Source organism: Lemur catta, chromosome 10, assembly GCF_020740605.2.
Source record: "Lemur catta isolate mLemCat1 chromosome 10, mLemCat1.pri, whole genome shotgun sequence".
Taxonomy (NCBI): Eukaryota; Metazoa; Chordata; class Mammalia; order Primates; family Lemuridae; genus Lemur; species Lemur catta.
In genome coordinates, this window is record NC_059137.1 from 47,252,664 (window position 1) to 47,271,339 (window position 18,676).

At 38.9% G+C, this 18,676-nt stretch overlaps 2 protein-coding genes across 2 annotated transcripts; both read left to right on the top strand.

The window, feature by feature from the left end:
* Positions 1–7,705: 7,705 nt before the first annotated feature.
* On the top strand, positions 7,706–8,670 carry LOC123645632 (interferon alpha-5-like). The gene has a single exon (XM_045562087.1). The coding sequence runs from the start codon at positions 7,741–7,743 to the stop codon at positions 8,530–8,532; it is 792 nt and encodes a 263-aa protein (XP_045418043.1). The 5' UTR covers positions 7,706–7,740; the 3' UTR covers positions 8,533–8,670.
* A 6,787-nt stretch (positions 8,671–15,457) lies between these two features.
* On the top strand, positions 15,458–16,045 carry LOC123646104 (interferon omega-1-like). The gene has a single exon (XM_045562766.1). The coding sequence runs from the start codon at positions 15,458–15,460 to the stop codon at positions 16,043–16,045; it is 588 nt and encodes a 195-aa protein (XP_045418722.1).
* The last annotated feature ends 2,631 nt before the right edge of the window (positions 16,046–18,676 follow it).

The window sequence follows — 18,676 nt, forward strand, 5'->3', positions numbered from 1 at the left end:
ATTGGAAACACTTATCCACTTCGGATTTTTCCCTCCATTCAACAAGCAGAATTAGGGGTGCTTATATTACCTTTAAAAACACTTCCCATTAGAACCCCTAAACATCACTGACTCCCACTATGTATTCTATTCCATTCTCCATGTTGAAAATGCTATCATTAAGGATATACATAATCAAACTTCAACAATTCCTTGTTCTACAGTGCTTATTAGATATCTGGTGACACCCCCTCTTTATTTCTCATATTCATGCTCATACCCCTTTGCCTGGACCTCTGATAGAAGGAAATAATGCCATTAATCTCTCGTTTCTAATGTGTTAACACAGGGAAGAGGATATGTTTGTGTTCAAACTTCTACAGGTGGCTCCCTTCTACAAGTGGCTCCCTTCCAGGCGAGTTTGCCTACATCATGAGCTGGATTTTAGAAATGAAACGTGTCTCCCTCCAGCCGCTGCCAAAGGGGGTCCCACTGCAACAGACACGTTAACACCATGACGGTCCCTAGGATCACGTGGGGGTCAATTGAAACAACTAGAGACACAGACCTCAGCTATGACACAATTGGGGCTGCCTCCTACCTCAGGGAACACTTTTCTGGTGTATTTGGCTATTGTTGCCCATAATAGCGTCGGGTACCCCGCGGACTGCTTTGCAGCCTTTTTTCTCCTTTTATTTCTCCCAGGCAGTAGAGCCACTGTTTACTGGGCTCATGTCTTAAACTCACCTGTGTTTAAGCCTCTAACACGGTGGGACTCGGAGACCCCCCGTCTACCAATGACTCCAACATCAACTGGAGGAGTATGGTTGCCTCCACATTCCTGGCAGAGAAATGGAACAGACTGGCTTAACATCTGTCAGTAGTTTATCATTCCTCTAATCCTCTTGTGTGTTACCAACTTACATAATACAACATGGTACAGTCCCATGACCACCCAAAAACATCTATTATCAACCCATTGTGCTTGGTCTTGTCGCTTGCTGTCTTTTTACTTTCCAGGACGGATCCGCCAATTGATGACCTCTCAGTGCCATTATGAAAAGACACTGGCTGAAGCTTACATCTTTCTCCTACTCACACTCCATCTCTAATTTTAAATATACAAAAAGGGGGGACATGTGTGGGGGCTGGGCCTAGAAGGCAGGATGGATAGATGGACGGAAAGAATGTGAGCAGGGTGAATGTGAAGGGTCAGGTGAAAACACCTGCCTGAAGCTGCTTGTTTGCTGTGTACACAAGGTTAGCTGAAAACAGCTGACCTGTATGGAAGTTGTTAAATTAAGAAATGGCCCCTGACCCTTTGCACGTGTCCTTGGAAATACAGGGAGGAACTTAGCTAAGGCCACTTTCTCCTTCAGACTTCAGCCTCTGCCCTCCTCTCGAAACACTGTGTTTGGAGTAATTATTCATTCCTTCGCTACCAAGCTCAGGAACGAAAAGCAGCCACTACATAACCTCATAAAAATCTTCCAAACATACCTATCTCCTTGGGTACAATGACTATCTCCTAATAGGACCACTTCCCTCCTTTCTAACCAATATGTGCGAATAAAGCCGAGCCCAATTTTCAAAGCTGGAAGACTCTAATAATTTGGTTCCATAAATGCACTGCTTGAAACATTTCATATTTCCAATGATCACTTCTGTGAATTACAATCCCCTGAGCCTTCTAGAATTTGCTGCTATCCACTTACTCCAGGGGAAACCTGAAAATATTCTTGTCCTTTAGACAAGAGTAAAAGGAAGACTCTCACGAATTAGCGCAGAACTGTGAAGGTCCCCTGCTTGTCAGGCCACGGCTCTGGGCCAGGTCACAGCTCAGGGTGCAGAGAGAACATCATCCTATGCATCATGGGTGAGGAGGTTGTCAGGGCCATTGGTGGGAGGCAGCTGGCCAGGCTGAATGAGCCTTTACCCAGATGTCTCAGCACCTGCCTATCTGGGAGATTTCTCCAGGATTTTCAGTTTTTATACTTACCCCAATTTTGTTTCTACTTTATTCACTTTCTCTTCTATTTATAGGCCTCAGATAATGACATTATTTCAACCCTTCTTTTGTATCATTACAGTGGCGATTAAACACACTCAGAAAATGGGAGAAGTCTCAATCCAATAGTATGTATTCATCCATATGAGAACCAACGTTGAAAGAAAATTCTGCCTATATCTCAATATACTTCTCTTTTTAAATTCTAATAATAGCACTTAGAGGTCTGGTCCTGGATGCCATTTTTACAGTTCTTAAATTGCACTGAAATACAGGTTGCCTCACCTCTCTGCATTTCCTTTTAAAGGGCTAACACACTAGATTTGATTTCTTTCCCCATTTTTTACAGGAGCCAGAGCTCACATTTTCTGACACAAACTACATATAATAGTGACATAACACTAGAACACCAAACGTTAAGTTATCCAGTTGTCTTCATTCTGTCACTAGATATGTGTTGGCTGCATATTTGTGAGAGAAAATGTGCTTGGCAATGTGGAATCAGATAAGACTGTGATGGCGACTGCCCTCCAGGGAGCAGGCAGGACAGACATTGAAGACACAATTATGATTAATTAAACACTGGAATGCTCAGTGCAGCTAAGAAGTTCTGGAAGCTAATGAAGAAGGGAATTGGAAGGCAGTAGAATGTCCCACTTTCTGACAATATTTATGGCTCTTGGGAAATTAAATGACATCAGATTTTCCTCTCCTCCAAAAAATTGAGACAACTCTATTAGTTGTCACATAGGAAATTGTGAAGATTAAATAAAGTTTACAAATTACTGGCTAAGAATCTGAACAAAGTAAATGATAGTTACTTTTAGTATTAGTATAATAAATAACATGACCATATGTACAGTCCACATTCAACCAAGTCAAGCCAAGAGAAAGTTTGCAGTTCCACTGACACTCAGGATCAGAGAAGTTGGCACCCCCAAATGGAGACTCTAGGAGGGTGGCCTGACTGTAGCGATGTGAAGAGGCAGAGCCCAAGTCCTGGTTGTCAGAGCTACGCCTGGCACAGCAGAAGAACTGCACAGTCAGTCCACTTGAAGCCCTTTCCAGGAAACCAGCATCTCAGCAAGTTGTCTGACAGAAAGCAGCTGGTCTGAGAATGCTATAAATAAATGAAACAAATAATCCCTTCTCTCATATTCAGGTAGTTACAGACCACCTTTGGTGATACTTTCAAAGGCATGGTTAAAATTTTAGTCAATGATGGAGTGCATATATGACAGTAGCCCATAAGGTTATACTACTATTATTTTACTGTACCTATTCTATGTTTAGATACACACTTACCATTGTGTTACAATTGCCTACAGTATTCAGCATAGTAACAGGTTGTACAGGTTTCTAGCCTAGGAGCAATAGGCTCTGCCATATAGCCTAGGGCTGTAGTAGCCTACGCCACCTATTATTAATAGGTTTGTGTAAGTACACTGTGTTTCAACAAGGATGAAATCACCTAAGGACATATTTCTCAAAACATATCCCTGTCCTTAAGCGATGAAGGACTATAATTACATGTCTTATAAATATATATTATATATAGTAAACATAAAAAATCTCACATATATAAATTTTATATATGTATTTATGGAGGGAGGGTGATTGGACATGGAATATTCCTTTATTTTCAGCCACAGAAAATCACAATATCAATTAAAAGCTATTCCCTGGACTGGCATTAGGGGAAGTGAGTGAGTAGTTCCCTCAAGCACAAAATTTAAGAAGGCAACAAATCTAAGCAATCAAGACAAATGATATAATAATACAACATTTAAAAATGAAAATTAATGCCTAAACATCTAGGCTAAACCAAGTATCAAATCGTAGGTGAAAACAAGCAATGACCCTGCCCTTATGAATCCTCAAGAGTCTTACAAAGGAGAGGTGCACACAGTGCAACAAATGGCGACAAATTCCACTGTCTATAAAATTCTTAAGAACATAGAAAGTTCTGACCTGTTAAATGTCCCGAACTGCTTGTACACAACACTGCTCATTTCTCTTTTTAGTAAGAGAAATCAATGTGGGGTGGTGAAAAACAAGTCTGAGTAACTTGAAGTAAGATAAAAATTATCTAAGATTGTCACGGAGTCAGAAGAAACTGTCAAACATGGTGGCAATTCTCTCAGTTGAAAAACAAAGTAGTAATCTTAAAAGTATTGTTGAGTTTGTTTCCTTTAGAGCTAGGAATGTAAAATCACATAAAATTCTTGTTTGGGTATAAATAAAATATTTAAAACTTAATGCTGTGAGTTTCAATATAACTGAATTTTTTTCAGCTGCATTAACGTTGTAAGGTTGAAGAATCAGCCACTGGAAAACCACCCCGCGCTCACAGGGGCGCGCAGCTCCTCTTCCCCCAGCCCCAGGGAGCGGCCCGACCCTCCTTTCCCCCTGGGCCCCCTCGCTCGCAGGGCTTCGGTCCCCTGGGTCTGCCCCTGCCCTGCTGGAAGGTGTCCCTGCGCCTCGACCCCACACAACTGCAGTCTCTAAGAATTACCAGCTGTACGATCTCGAGCCCTCACGTCTCTTAATGAATGGGTTCTTCTGTAAAAGTGAGTGTCGCTAAAGTCTCTATGAGAAGTGAAGCCCCGAACACAGGGAAAGTTGAGAAAACGAAAGGTTCTGCGCTCGCCAAGAAAGATGTCTCAGGCGAAGCCGCCACGGAGCTGCCGTATCAGCAATCAACGGGAGATTTCTTACTCACTGTGGAAGCTGCACAATCTGCTAAGATTAGAAGCCACTACGGCATTTCCCTCGGGCTGTCGGACCCACTGAATGCAAAAGCCGCAAAGCCCAGGTTGCCTAACGGCCTGCGAATCAGACAAGGCCATTCAGCTGCGCTCTTGCCGCCCTCGCTGCGCAGCGAAGGGAGCTTTGCGCTCATCGCGCAGCGGCGCGCGCCCACTGGCGGCCGGATCGTGAATCACTGACATCGGCAGTGGCCCACACCTCCCTGCTACTGGCAGGAGTGATGCTCTGCTCCAGCCCTGCCTGCTCACTTGGCTCAGGCATGCCTTGGCGCCATGGCCTGGAAACAGGAAGCCTGGATGCTATTGAGACAGCTGAACAGGATCCCCTGTCATCCATGCCTGAACGACAGAACCCACTTCAAATTTCCTTGGAAAAGAGGGAATATCACCCCAATCCCAAAGACACAAGGCAAGACACCTGTTTCCACCATAAGATGCTCCAGCAAATCTTCATCCTCTTCAACAAAGAGGACAACCATGCTGCTTGGGATAGGATCCTCCTCGATCAACTTACTCTCCAGACTTGACCACAGTCTGGGTCAACTGGAGCTGACAAAAGATCTCTCTTGTCCTTATTTGGGAATTGCTGTCCAGAATTATTTTCAAGCAATCATCTGCTACCTAAAGAAAAAGGAATGCAGCCCTTGTGCCTGGGAGGTTGTCAGAGGAGACATTGAAGTGTTCTTTCCCCCCATTAGCAATCCTCAAAGAAAAGTCAACAAATAAATAAGAAATTCTATATTCATGACTCTCCCTCTAACCAATTACATTATTGCTTTCTAAGCCAAAAAGCAATCTCAACTCTGATTTTTGCACCACTTACAAAATCTGAAACCACAATCATGAGATTATTTTAAAATTATATTGTACATCATGAATTTACAAAAAAATATTTAGAGAAAAAGAGCATGATTTATTTTCCTGATGTTATGATTTATAATTTTATTTATCTACTTATTTTTTTGAGAAGTATGTGCTGTTAAAAAAGTTTGAAATTTAATTTTTTATGGAAAAGTTTCTTCAGTATGGTATTTTAAAAAGACGTATGTCAGTTAAGTTGATGCTAGCTGCCGTAACAGATAAACAGAAAACTACCAATAATTAGATCATAACACAAATTGCTCTTTCCTTCATATAAGGGCTCAATGCAGAAATTCCTGATGAGATGCTGATAATAAACACCTTATACCATTTAGTTACTTTATTAATATTATCTTTATTATCTAACTCTAACTCTATTAGATCAGGGGTAGTGTCCTTTGAAATAATCTATTCCTTTACTTCTTGGTAGACATGAAAGAAAAATAATGATCTTCTGAGTTAATTAGCCACCAGAACAGAATTTGATGTAACTAAGCGTTTCCATCATACAGACAGAATATCATATTCTCACAAACTTGCCTTTCTTGTGTACAAAGTCTTGTGGTTGGTGTATCTCCCCTAATTCTCTATCAAGACTGAATTCATCAAAGCTGAAAACACCCCCTGGGCCAGGGGTGATTACTTTTCTTCTAGCCTATGCCCGCTTGCCACATTTGAGCTACAGCACTCCCAGCCACCCCACCACCACCACCACCATTTTGTTTCTGCTCTATCCCATCCGTAATCTCCATCTTGCCTGGGTTGAATGTAGCTAATTTACATTTTGTCATTTTGTTCTCCATTGAAATAGTCCTTCCATTCTTACATTTTTATCACATTTACACATGTATTTTTTCTTTAGATACCTACTTAATGGGATGTAAAAAGTGGCAACTTTTGCTTTCTATGAAAAAGGAAATGAGAAAGGAGGATACGTGGTGTCTCGAGAGCTACAGAGCATGATTGTATGTGCCTTATTTTATCATATTTACATCCCTTCATTGACATTTTGGAAAAGATAGTTTCCTTTTATTTGATAAGAATCAACTATGACTGAAATGTCTCAAGGTTCTTTGGGATATTTGAATATTAATACAAATGATTATTTAAAAATCAAATTGATGTATTCTCATTGGAGATGATATTTCTCCTGAGGGTGAAAAACTTAGTTCTTGGGGGCATGAACAAATCATATATTTCAAGGCTTATGGCCCTTCAAGCTCAGTTCTAACACTTATCCCTTAGTATTTACTTCCTTTCATTGGGTTTTCTTGTGTATCACATGAGAAACATTGACATTCAGTTCACAAAAGGTACAAAATGTATACAGGGTGAGTGCTCCAAACCTATGTCAAATAGATGGCTGTGGTTGGTGGACTTTGTCCACATTATTTTCTCAATCTCCAAGTCATAGCATGAGATATGGACTCCATTAGCACAAGTGTGGGCTACCTATGGCTGTCTTGTGGATGTAGAGTATGTTCAATAGTGCTTCCTCAGTGCTGCCAAATCTGTTGTAGAATTTGAGAATGAAGTAGAAATATACTATTTTTTATGATTTAATTCTATTATGCTAAAGGTGTTCAACACTTCAATAATTATGTCAAGTGCTCAAAAAAGTGTTGTCTATACCTGGATGAATATCCACCAGCTAGAGAAGTTAAAAATAATTTTCTTTATGAAGCAAAATTAAATGTTAAGTACACTAAAAATAAATGTTAAAAATTATTTATTTTAAAATAGTTTCAGCAGTTCTGAAATATTTAAAAATATTTGTTGCATTGGTATTATGTGTTTACATAAATCATAATTTCCAAATGTAACTTGATTCATGAAGATTTATAAAAGTAAATTAAACTGAAAGTAAGTGGGCAAATTAGCTTTTATAGAGTCAAGTTTAAAATCAATGACTTTTAAATTTAACTTTTAGCTTAAAATTTATATTTAGACATTCTTAACCATCATTGAATAAAAAATCAAACTTTAAACTTTTTATGTATAAAGCACAGACACAAATACAGTATCTAAATGTATCTACATATGTTAATTCAGTGATCATGAAGGTATCAATTAGGAAAAGAATTCTGTACCAGAGCTCTGGAGGTAAGGGGAGGGTAGGCAAAAATGGGAAAAAAAATGGTTGAAAACCACTGCCTAAACCCATGTAGAGAGTGCATGAAGAAAGCAAAAACAGAAGTAGAAAGTAATGTGGGGACATTCAGAAAACGGAAACTAGTACGTTCCCTATTTAAGGCCTATGCACAAAGCAAGGTCTTCAGAGAACCTAGAGACCAAGGCTCAGGGTCACCCACCTCAGCCAGCCCAGCAGCATCTGCAACATCCCCAATGGCCTTGCCCTTGTCTGTACTGATGGCCCTGGTGGGGCTCAGCTGCATGTCCATCTGCTCTCTGGGCTGTGATCTGCCTCAGACCCATGGCCTGGGTAACAGGAGGGCCCTGAGACTCCTGGCACAAATGAGGAGAATCTCTCCTCTCTCCTGCCTGGAGGACAGAAATGACTTCAGATTCCCCCAGGAGGAGTTTGATGGCAACCAGTTCCAGAAGGCTCAAGCCATCTCTGTCCTCCATGAGATGATCCAGCAGATCTTCAACCTCTTCAGCACAAAGGACTCATCTGATGCCTGGGATCAGACCCTCCTAGACAAATTCTGCACTGGACTCTATCAGCAGCTGGATGAGCTGGAAGCCTGTCTGATGCAGGACGTGGGAGTGGAAGAGACTCCCGTGATGAATGAGGACTCCATCCTGGCTGTGAGGAAATACTTCCAAAGAATCACTGTCTACCTGAAAGAGAAGAAATACAGCCCTTGTGCCTGGGAGGTTGTCAGGGCAGAAATCATGAAATCCATCTCTTCATCAATAACCTTGCAAGAAAGATTAAAGAGAGAGGAATGAGACCAGTCCAACATGGAAATGATTCGTACTGACTAATAAACCATCTCACACTTTCATGAGTTCTGCCAATTCAAAAATTCTCATATCTGCCATAACCATGATGTGAATTGAATCAAGTGTTTCAAATATTTTCAGGAGTGTTAAACAACATTGTCTTCAACTCTTTAGGTACTACTGGCTGACAGATAACCATGCTGATAAATCTATTTATTATGTATTTAAATATTTATTTATTTAACTGTTTATAAGATTTGAATTATTTTTGTTCAATAACATTATGTGCATCTTTACACCATGGTTGATATAACAAAATGTGTTCTCTATATATAGTCAATTTATTGTTTTGCTTTGTTTATTAAATTTTTACTATAGAAAAGTTCTTGTATTTGTTTATTCTTTAAAATGAAATGCCTACCTTGATTGTATATCCTAATTAAAGAATGGATGATACAACTCATTCTTTACCCATCATTCTTACGTTCAAGTTATAAGTAAAAAGAGATTTTCTCTAAACTAGGTTATATGTTGTAGTCAAAATATAGAGGTGAACATAAAAAATATGGTTCCTGCTCTCTTGTAACTTTGATTTTTGTGGGGTGAGAAAACTAAAAACAATAATCATACTTAGTTCATATCAGTTATGTTAAATGCTATAATGAAAAGAAGGAACAACTAACTAATAAAATCCTCTCAGCAGAAGATAGACCAAATTATGTCAGGAAATAAAAATAAATGCAGGGATATTCTTTATACATTGACTCTTAAATATCTAAGTGAAAATGCCCCTTGCTAGTTGGATACATGAGTTTGCAATTTGCAAGGACTACAATGCCTGGGAGTTCATAACTGGCAACTGAAAGCCCCAAAAGAGAGGTGGTCATGTGGGGAGAGACAGGAGAGGGAGAAAAGGACTGAAACTTGATTCAGAGGACCTTCCATATTTAAAGGGAGAGGAGAGAAGAGCCACTCTGGAAACAGAGATGCAATACCTTACATTAGAGAGAAGAGGGAGAACAGTGATGAAAGTGTATTTAAGGAAAGAAATGTGCTTAGAAGAAGAATCAATGAACTTATGGAAAATGTGCATTGAAACTGCTAACGACATCAGGAAAATAGATGGCACGACGACGTCAGTGAGAGCTGGTTTGGAGGAGTTAATCAGCAGAAACCATATTGGAGTAGGTAGAAGAGAGAATGAAAGAGAAATGAGGAATACGATACCTAGAACACAGTTGTGAGACGTTTCCCTTTGAAATCGAGGGGATAAACAGAGTTGAACTTGGAAAAGAATGTGGCTTATTTTTTTATGCAGATAGTTTTTCCTTTTCAAAATATGTATGTCTCTGGATAGATTTTATTGTCTTTGATAAATTGGCAAATCATATTAATATGTTTAATATATTATTTATTTTAAATCATTACATATTAAATTATTTACAATTATACTTGATCATTATTTTAATACTATGTTGAATATCACTAAAACTGGCAAACTTCCTTCTTAAAATAAAATTGGGGAACTGGATCAGAGAATCTCTTTCTCAATATTAGGGTAAACGAAAAAAATTGGTCAAAACAACATGAAAATACAACATGAACCAACGAAATCCAGAGAGCAAGAAAGAGTAGTGTGTAATGCACAAGTAAAAAGAGATTTAACAATTATTTTTGGAAATTCAGAATACCAAACGTATAATGTCAAATATAAATAACAAAGAGTTTTACACTGAAATTCCATTCTGCTTACATGTATGTGTGATGTTCAGAAACCCACTTAATCTCTCCAAGCCTCAGTTATCTCATAAATAAAATGGGTTCAACACATTTATATACTTGTGAATCTTAAATGAACACATGCATTTCAAAGCACTTAACACAGTAGCTTCCATCAACTAAAGGGGTAAAATATGGTAGGTATTTTCCTATTCTTCTTCATGTATTAAAAGCTATAGATGAGAATATTATTTATCTTTTTATAAAATTCTTAGGACCTGGGTCCTACCCTTCAGTAACTGGCTTCCAAAGAAGATAGCCCAAGAAACCATATTCTCTCACGAATTTTAGAGAGGCTCAAAAATTGTCACTCCTCATTTCAAAGAAGTGCCCCATTTTTTTATGCTCATTCAGAAATGGTGGCTTGTATAAATACCTGAGACAGGGGAATAAGCATTTAGGTCAAAGTACACAAACACTGTGCTGTTTATTTACTGATGCCAGCACCTGGCACATTCCCATCCCCCCTCCCAGCATTCCAGGACACACTCCCACATCACCTGGGTTTCCTTCCTCTCGAGGTAGACTCCCCATAGGACACAGTCATTCACTCCCTTCACCTTCCTGTCCATTCACAGAGCTGCTTTCTGTTGTGCTGTCATTCGGGCTTCGTGGTTTTCCTAAAGAGCAGAGCACCACAAGTAGAAAGCAGAAGTTACATAACATTTCTAGGTTGTGCAGAAACATCTGCAGAAGAGCTTTTCCTGGATTTCCGTTGAATGACATAATAGTAGCTGTGGCTAAAAGGAAAGAGAAAGCAGGAGCCAGCAGGGCTTGTGTTGTAGCTTCTAAAAACCTCCAAGGGGAAGACAGGCCGCTGGTGGCCACGTGTGACAAGGGCAGCAACCAAGACTGGAGGGCTGGTTTCAGATCTATGCAGAAACCTTAACCACTTCCTGGGGATTTCTCTTCCTGCTGCAAAAAGGCTACTCCTCAGCAAGAACAGATTCTATGTTGTCATAAGCCTGTTTCCTTACTGTTGGACTATTACAAAGAGAATGAGATTCTGCCTTCAGGCAGGTCGTGGACTCCTTGGATTTGGCAGTTACTGGAACAGAGACACTTATTCCTTCCTACAGCCTGCTATGCAGACCAGTGTTCCCTCCCTAGGATCACCCCCTTCCCATACTACTGGGATCCAGGGAACAGACACAGCTGCCAATCTGGGCATGAAATCAATACTATCCAGAAAAAGCCCATATTTAACAGTACATTTTCTTTTACATGAAGTATTTTGTCCCCTTGCAGATTTTATTACAGAGGTGGTAGAAGGGGTGCTTTCTCAGAAAGAACTGACCCTAATATTGTTTAGGTTATTTGCCCATTTTTAATCATGTTGTTTGTTTTTTTGCTGTTGAGATGTTTAAGTTCCTTGTATGTTCTCGATATTTATCCCCTGTCAGATGAGTAGTTTCCATATATTTCTCCCACGCTATAGGTTGTCTTGTGACTCTGTCGATTGTTTCCTTTGCAGTGCAGAAGTTTTTTGGTTTGATATAGTACCATTTATTTATTTTTACTTTTGTTGCCTTTGCTTTTGAGGTCTTATTCATAAAATCTTTTCCCACATCAATGTCTTGAGGAGTTTCCTCTATGTTTTCCTCTAGTAGTGTTGTTGTTTTGGGTCTTAAGTTTATATCTTTTATCTATTTTGAGGTTTTTTTTTTTTAAGAGGGTGACAGGTGCAGGTCTAGATTCATTCTTCTGCATATGGATATCCTGTTTTCCCAGTACCGTTTATTGAAGAGACAATCCTTTTCCCAATGAGTGCTGTTCGCATCTTTGTCAAAAATCAGTTGGCTCTAGATATGTGGATTAATTTGTGGGTTTTATATTCTAGTCCATTAGTCTGTGTGTCTTTTACATACAAGTACCATGCTGTTTTGGTTAGTACAGCTTTGCAGTATATTTTGAGGTCAGGTAGTGTGATCCCTCCAGCTTCATTCTTTTTGCTCATGGTCTTTTGTGGTTCCATAGAGATGTCAGTGGGTTTTTTTTTCCATTTCTATGAATAATGTCATTGGCATTTTAGTAGAAATCACAGTGAATATGTAGATTCACAATATAATTCTTATGATCCACAAGCATGGGATGTCTTTCTATTTGTTTGTACACTCTTCAATTTCTTCTTTTAGTATTTTGTATTTTTTCTTATAAAGGTTTTTCACCTCTTTGGTTATGTTTATTCCTAGGGAATTCATTTTACTGTTTGTAGCTATTATAAAAGGGTTTGCCTTCTTGATATCCTTTTCAGTTAGTTTGTTGTTTGTATATAGAAACACTGCTGACTTGTGTCAGTGTATGTTCATTTTCTTTCCTGCAAGTTTCCTGAATTCATTTATCAGTTCTGAAAGGTTTTTTGGCAGTCCTTAGATTTTCCTATATATAAGATCATGTCATCTGCAAACAAGGACAATTTGACTCCCTCCTTTCCAGTTTGGATACCCTGTATCTGCGTCGTGGGATGGAGAAACAGGCCCGCTGGCCGCTCCTGGCAAACTCATCCCAGGACAGCACAGTGAAACAGCTGTGCACCCATGTCCTCCCAAAGTAAATATTTTTAATGACCTTAAACAGTGGATGGTATATAATGAACATGCAGTGAAATTCAGTATTATATTTTCATACCATAGTTATTAGTAGTACCCACATTGAAAGCAAAGTTTTTGGAATCATGTAATATTCTCTCTTTTAATTCTAAATTCTGGAAGCACTCTTGTCATTGCCTGAGGGCATTTATTAACTTGGTAGAGTGCTCAGGCAAGAGTTCATGTCCTAGCAACTGGGTGTGGTTATTCTGTCTTGTGGGAGTTGGTTGGTGTGAATCTTTACTTTTCTCCTGAGAACGGATCACATGTGGCCATACAGTTAGAAAGAAGGAGTAAGTTCCAAGGATGGATAACACAGTGGGTTAATTATAGTTAACAAGAAAGTATTGTATGTTTCAAAATAGCTAGAAGACAGGGCTTAAAATGTTCCCAACAGAAAGAAATGACAAATGCTTGAGGTGATGGATATCCTAATAACCCTGACTTGATCATTACACATTCGATGCATGTATCAGAAGAGCACACAAACCCCACAAATTTGTGCAAGTATTATTTATCAATAAAAAATTTTAAATATGAACTCTAATACAATACAAAGGAATTGTCCAAGTGTGGATAAATGAAAGAATAGTTAGGGGGCTCGTCTTGCAAAGAGCTGAAGGCAGTCAATTGACCCAAGATTTGCTCCTATTTGAGTTTCTGACAGAAGCAGCTAATTCCCTGCCTTTGTGCAACTCAACAGTGGCCTTAATTCTTCCCTCTGAAGAGCCTCTGGCCCCAATTTTGCTGCATTGAATTTTGCTAACTTACACTGGGCTATTTTGTCAGTAGAAACTCACTTCTTTCATTTTCCCAACATTTGCACTTACTGTTTTTTGGGGCTTTTCTTTTTTTGCCCACAAACAGCTGCCGACCTTTGCTTTCAAGGAAAGTTGACATGACAAAATAAAAGTCTGAAATCTTGAATATCACAGAGAAAAATGATTTGGCCCCATTGCCTTTCTTTTACTTTCCTTTAGTTGTGTTATTACATCATGAAAATGAATGGAATGCAGAAAGAGCAAGACCAACCTTGTCTAGGAAACCACTGTCTGAAAAGAAGGTACAATAATTTTAAGTAAAAAATCACAAGCAACTACAGAAAAGGATATTTCTCCCTGACAGAATAGACTGGCCTCACTGCCCTGCCTTGCCAGAGTGAGTCAGAGGAAAAAAGAACCCCAAGAAAATCAAGCCGACGGATGAACAACTGAAAGTTACTTGTTTCTGTAATGAGTCTCTAATGATATACTGTGGTCCAGCATTAACATTCACTCCTTTGTAGCCACCTAAGAAAGGTCAAACGTATGAAGTGTTTAATAGTTTCAAATATAGAACAACAAAAGTAAGAGTTCAATAATAAAAGCTATACGTGGCAAAATAAAACTTAATTGCTGGCTAAAGTTGAAACTACTGCAATTGAATAATTCTTCTACCTACTGAGACAAAACAAGCATTTGCTATCAGCATCTGAGGGCTATGACACATTTGATACCTGGAGACATGACTCAGGACAGGAGAAGGTCACCACTGAGAACTAGAGTCCTTCAGGCACTCACTCTAGGGGCATGGGCCAGGGTCTTAGAGGATTCATTATTTTGGCTCAAAGAAACAGGCCCCTCCCCAGTAGAGGAGTAATAAAGTTGTGAGCCTGCAGGGAATGAGTCTGGAAGAGTCTGGGTTGAGGACATTGTCGCTCTAGAAGAAAGGGGGTTAGTGGATACGGTAACTACCTCATAAGTGAGGTGGTGCAGGGAAAATAAAATTATCTTGGGATTGGAATCTCCACACCCATATATACCTGAGAAGAACCGAGATTCTTGCTAGGGGTGCTAGCACAGCCAGAGGAGGACTCCAGACCTCCAGTAAGAAAATGGTGGGAAGAAAGGGCTATGTTTATAGAAGCCCTCACCTTGTGGCCCCAATGAAGCCTGGCCACATAGACCTGCATGAATGAGTTCTGGAAGAAACAGAAACATCAGAGAATCTCATTAATTGATAATCATTAGCCTCTGCTGTGAATTAAACAGTGAACAATATTCAATTTTTGTTCCTGTAGGATCTATTGTCACAGAGGGTCTGGTAAATTCTCAACTAAATACAAAAACCTATTTTTGGATTGAGGAAGGCTGATTTCCTATATTAAGCAAGAGAGGGTAAGATGTAGCCTAGGGTCGGGGTCAAAAATTTAGGTTCTTACAGAGAAATGAACTGTATTTGTTCCTAAAATCAGTATGTGAAAATTTATTGCCCTGCATCCATTTAGCTTTTAGGACAATGTTTCTCATTTAACTGATAAATTTTTTTTCATGTGTCATATCTGAAGTGTCCTGTGCATTGAAAATATGAAGGGCAATTGCTAATCTGTTGTTAGGCCAACAATAAAATATGTAAATGAAGCCAAAAAGAGGAAGTGCAAGTACAGAAAAAAAATGTTCACAAAAATGAAACCTATCTGTTCCCTATATAAAAGCCATGCACAGAAAGGATGTCTTCAGAGGACCTAGAGTCCAAGCCTCACCCAGACCCCAGCTCAGCCAGGACAGCAGCCGCCTCACTTCCCAATGGCCCTTCTGCTCCCCCTACTGACGGCCCTGGTGATGTGCAGCTGCGGCCCTGTTGGGTCTCTGGGCTGTGACCTGCCTGAGAGCCAAGGTCGGCTTAGCAGGAAGACCTTGGTGCTTCTGGACCAAATGAGGAGAGTATCCACTTCTTTGTGTCTGGAGGACAGAAACGACTTCAGATTCCCCCGGGAGATGGTGAATGGCAGCCAGCTGCAGAAGGCCCAGGCCGTGTCTGTCCTCCACGAGATGCTCCAGCAGATCTTCAACCTCTTCCACACAGAGCGCTCCTCTGCTGCCTGGAACCCGAGCCTCCTGGTCAGACTGCGCAGTGGACTTCACCAGCAGCTGGAACACCTGGAGACCTGCTTGAAGCAGGTGACGGCGGAGGAAGACTCTGCCAGTGTGATGGAGAACCCTACACTGGCCTTGAGGAGGTACTTCTGGAGAATTCGTCTCTACCTGCAAGAGAAGAACTACAGTGACTGTGCCTGGGAAGTTGTCAGAGTGGAAGTCATGAACTCCTTCTCTTCATCAACAAACTTGCAGGAAAAGTTAGGAAGTAACGATGGAGACCTAGGGTCATCTTGAAATGGTTCTCATTGAGTAAGCTGCCGTATCACACTTGCAGATATGTCTTTGGATGTTTCATAAGACTCTTATTTGGATTTTAGTCACAGAATTTATTCAATTAATACACCAAATACTTTGCCAGTACTATCAAGCAAATATTTTTGAAAAATATCCAGCTTCAGGGACATCAGTTCTTAGGAGATGGCAGCCTTGATGTTATTTATTGTTTTCTAGTTTATTTATTCTTCTATCTTATCATATTTATAATATTTATATATTTTGTATAATAAATGTATACTTTTATATTTTATTAAAGTTTATGAAACATTTGCCTTTTCATTTTATTGACTTATACTTTTCAGTTTAATAAATTCTTATCAAAGAAGAGTTGTGAAATATTTTTTCTAAAAACACATTTAAAAGCCTGGTTTTTAAAACCCAGTTGAAGGATGGATGATAATAATTATTTACATATTAATTCATTCCCTTCACATCATGTATACATATTGATTATCAAAGTGGCAGCAAACAAGACGTCTGGTAATGGGAGAATGGATAACTAAACTGTGGTCCACTAATACAATGCATTATTATTCCGCACTGTAAAAGTGAGTTACCAAGCCCCTAATATACATAAAGGAATCTTAAATGCATATTTCTAAATGAAAGAAGCCAATCTGAAATTCCTACATACTCTACGATTTCAATTATATGACATTCTAGAAAAGACAAAACTATGGTGACAGTAAACACCTCATTGGTTCCCAGGGGCTCAGAGGAAAAGAGAAAACAATAAACAGGGGAAGCACAGAGGACGTTTCAGAGCAGGGAAACTATTCTGCATGACATTCTCATGGTGGGCACACGTCTTTATGTATTGTCAAAACCCATAGATTGCACACCACGAGTGAACACTAATGTTAATCGGGGACGCTCATTGAATTTTTTGAAAAACACTCGTAAGGAAAGAGTTCTGGACTTTTGCCGAAAAGAAATTTTCACTCCTTTCAAAGACTGACTGCTTTTGGTATGAAATATATTGCCTTAAATTTGGCAGATTATTTTAAGTATTATAAGACAACTATAGTTTTAAAAGTTGCAGAATTAACGTTCTTCCTGAGGGGCATGCTACATTTACTTAAGCTTTTACTTATGTTTCTTTACTGATCCACATGTGGTATTTATAGTATTTAAAATATTTCTATCAAATAACATGTTCATCATTACATTGTGTTAAATGTAATAACACTTTCTTCTTAATAGTTTGTAAATTAATGTCTTGTGAGCTATCCAATTTTGCTATAAGCAATATTCTCTTTAGTATATTCGTAATGAAAAACCAACACATGCAGATTTTTATGACTGAAAATGAAGATTAGATGATACAATTCATTTATAAGTGTTATAAAAGTGAGCATCAATATACCTGTTTATGTGCTTGCCCTCAGGAAATTAAAGGTGAGAAAACAAAGATAATTGCTGCATCATTTACATAAGATTTACATGCCAAGAAGAACTTAATAGACAAATTAAGTACATAGTATGCTAGGTTTAATATGTAGGTTTAACCATATAAACAACATTGTAATCAAGATACAAAAACTGCACCACCCTAGAAGTATCCTTTTCTTCCCTGTTCCAGGCAATCCCTAATGCCCATGGGCAAACACTGTTCTGATTTCTATTAACAAGGATTCATTTTATTTCTTCTTGAATGTACCTTCTGTGTTTGGCTTACTGTGTTTCTGAGATTCATCAATGTTGTTGCTTGTACCAGTAATTTTGTTATTTCTAAGCAGTATTCCATCGAAGAAATAATCCTTAAGATAGTTATATCTTTCATGTTGATGAATTCTTGGGTTGCTTGCAGTTTGTTGCTTTCATGAATACAGCTGCAATGATTTTCTTGCAAAAGATCTTTTTGTAAAAAAAATAATAATTTGAGAAAAGATAGCACTAGGTCAATACTGCACACCATATATGTGTAATCATCAAAATTGATCAGAAATCTAAATGTAAAAAATGAAACCATACAAGTACTATAAAAATGAATTCCTGTAAAAACAGGTATAGAAAAATATTTTCTAACCACAACACAAAATACAAAAAGAAAATACATTTGAAAAAATAGTAAATCTGAAAAAAAGATCTTTTTGTAGAGATATGTTTTCATTCTCATAAATAAATGCCAAGGAGAGGAATTTGTGAGATGTAAGGTATGCACGTTAAACTTTATAAGAAACAATTTTCTGAAGAGATTATAACTTTTTATATTCCCATGAGAATGTGTGAGAGTTCCAGTCTCCCCACATTTTCACTAATACTTAGTATTGTCAGTCTTTTTAATGTAGGCATTCTGGTTTCTGTAATGTGGTATTGTTAGGTAGACAGCGAAGGATTCCAGGTCTCCTAGTAACAAAATTGAGTATTGTTGCCACCATCTTGGTCCTGGTCCACCCTAATCCTGTCTTGAGCCAACTGCCGTACCTGGAAAAGGAGGGACTACCCTATGAACTGGCCAATCAGAACCTGGCGTGCCAGCTGCAAAAGAATGCAGAGGGCTCTCTAGCCCAGGGGCCAAGCCACATAGGTACCATAGAGTCTGGAAATTGATCTAGAGCAACCTGCATGTGTAGTTAAGACTCAGGT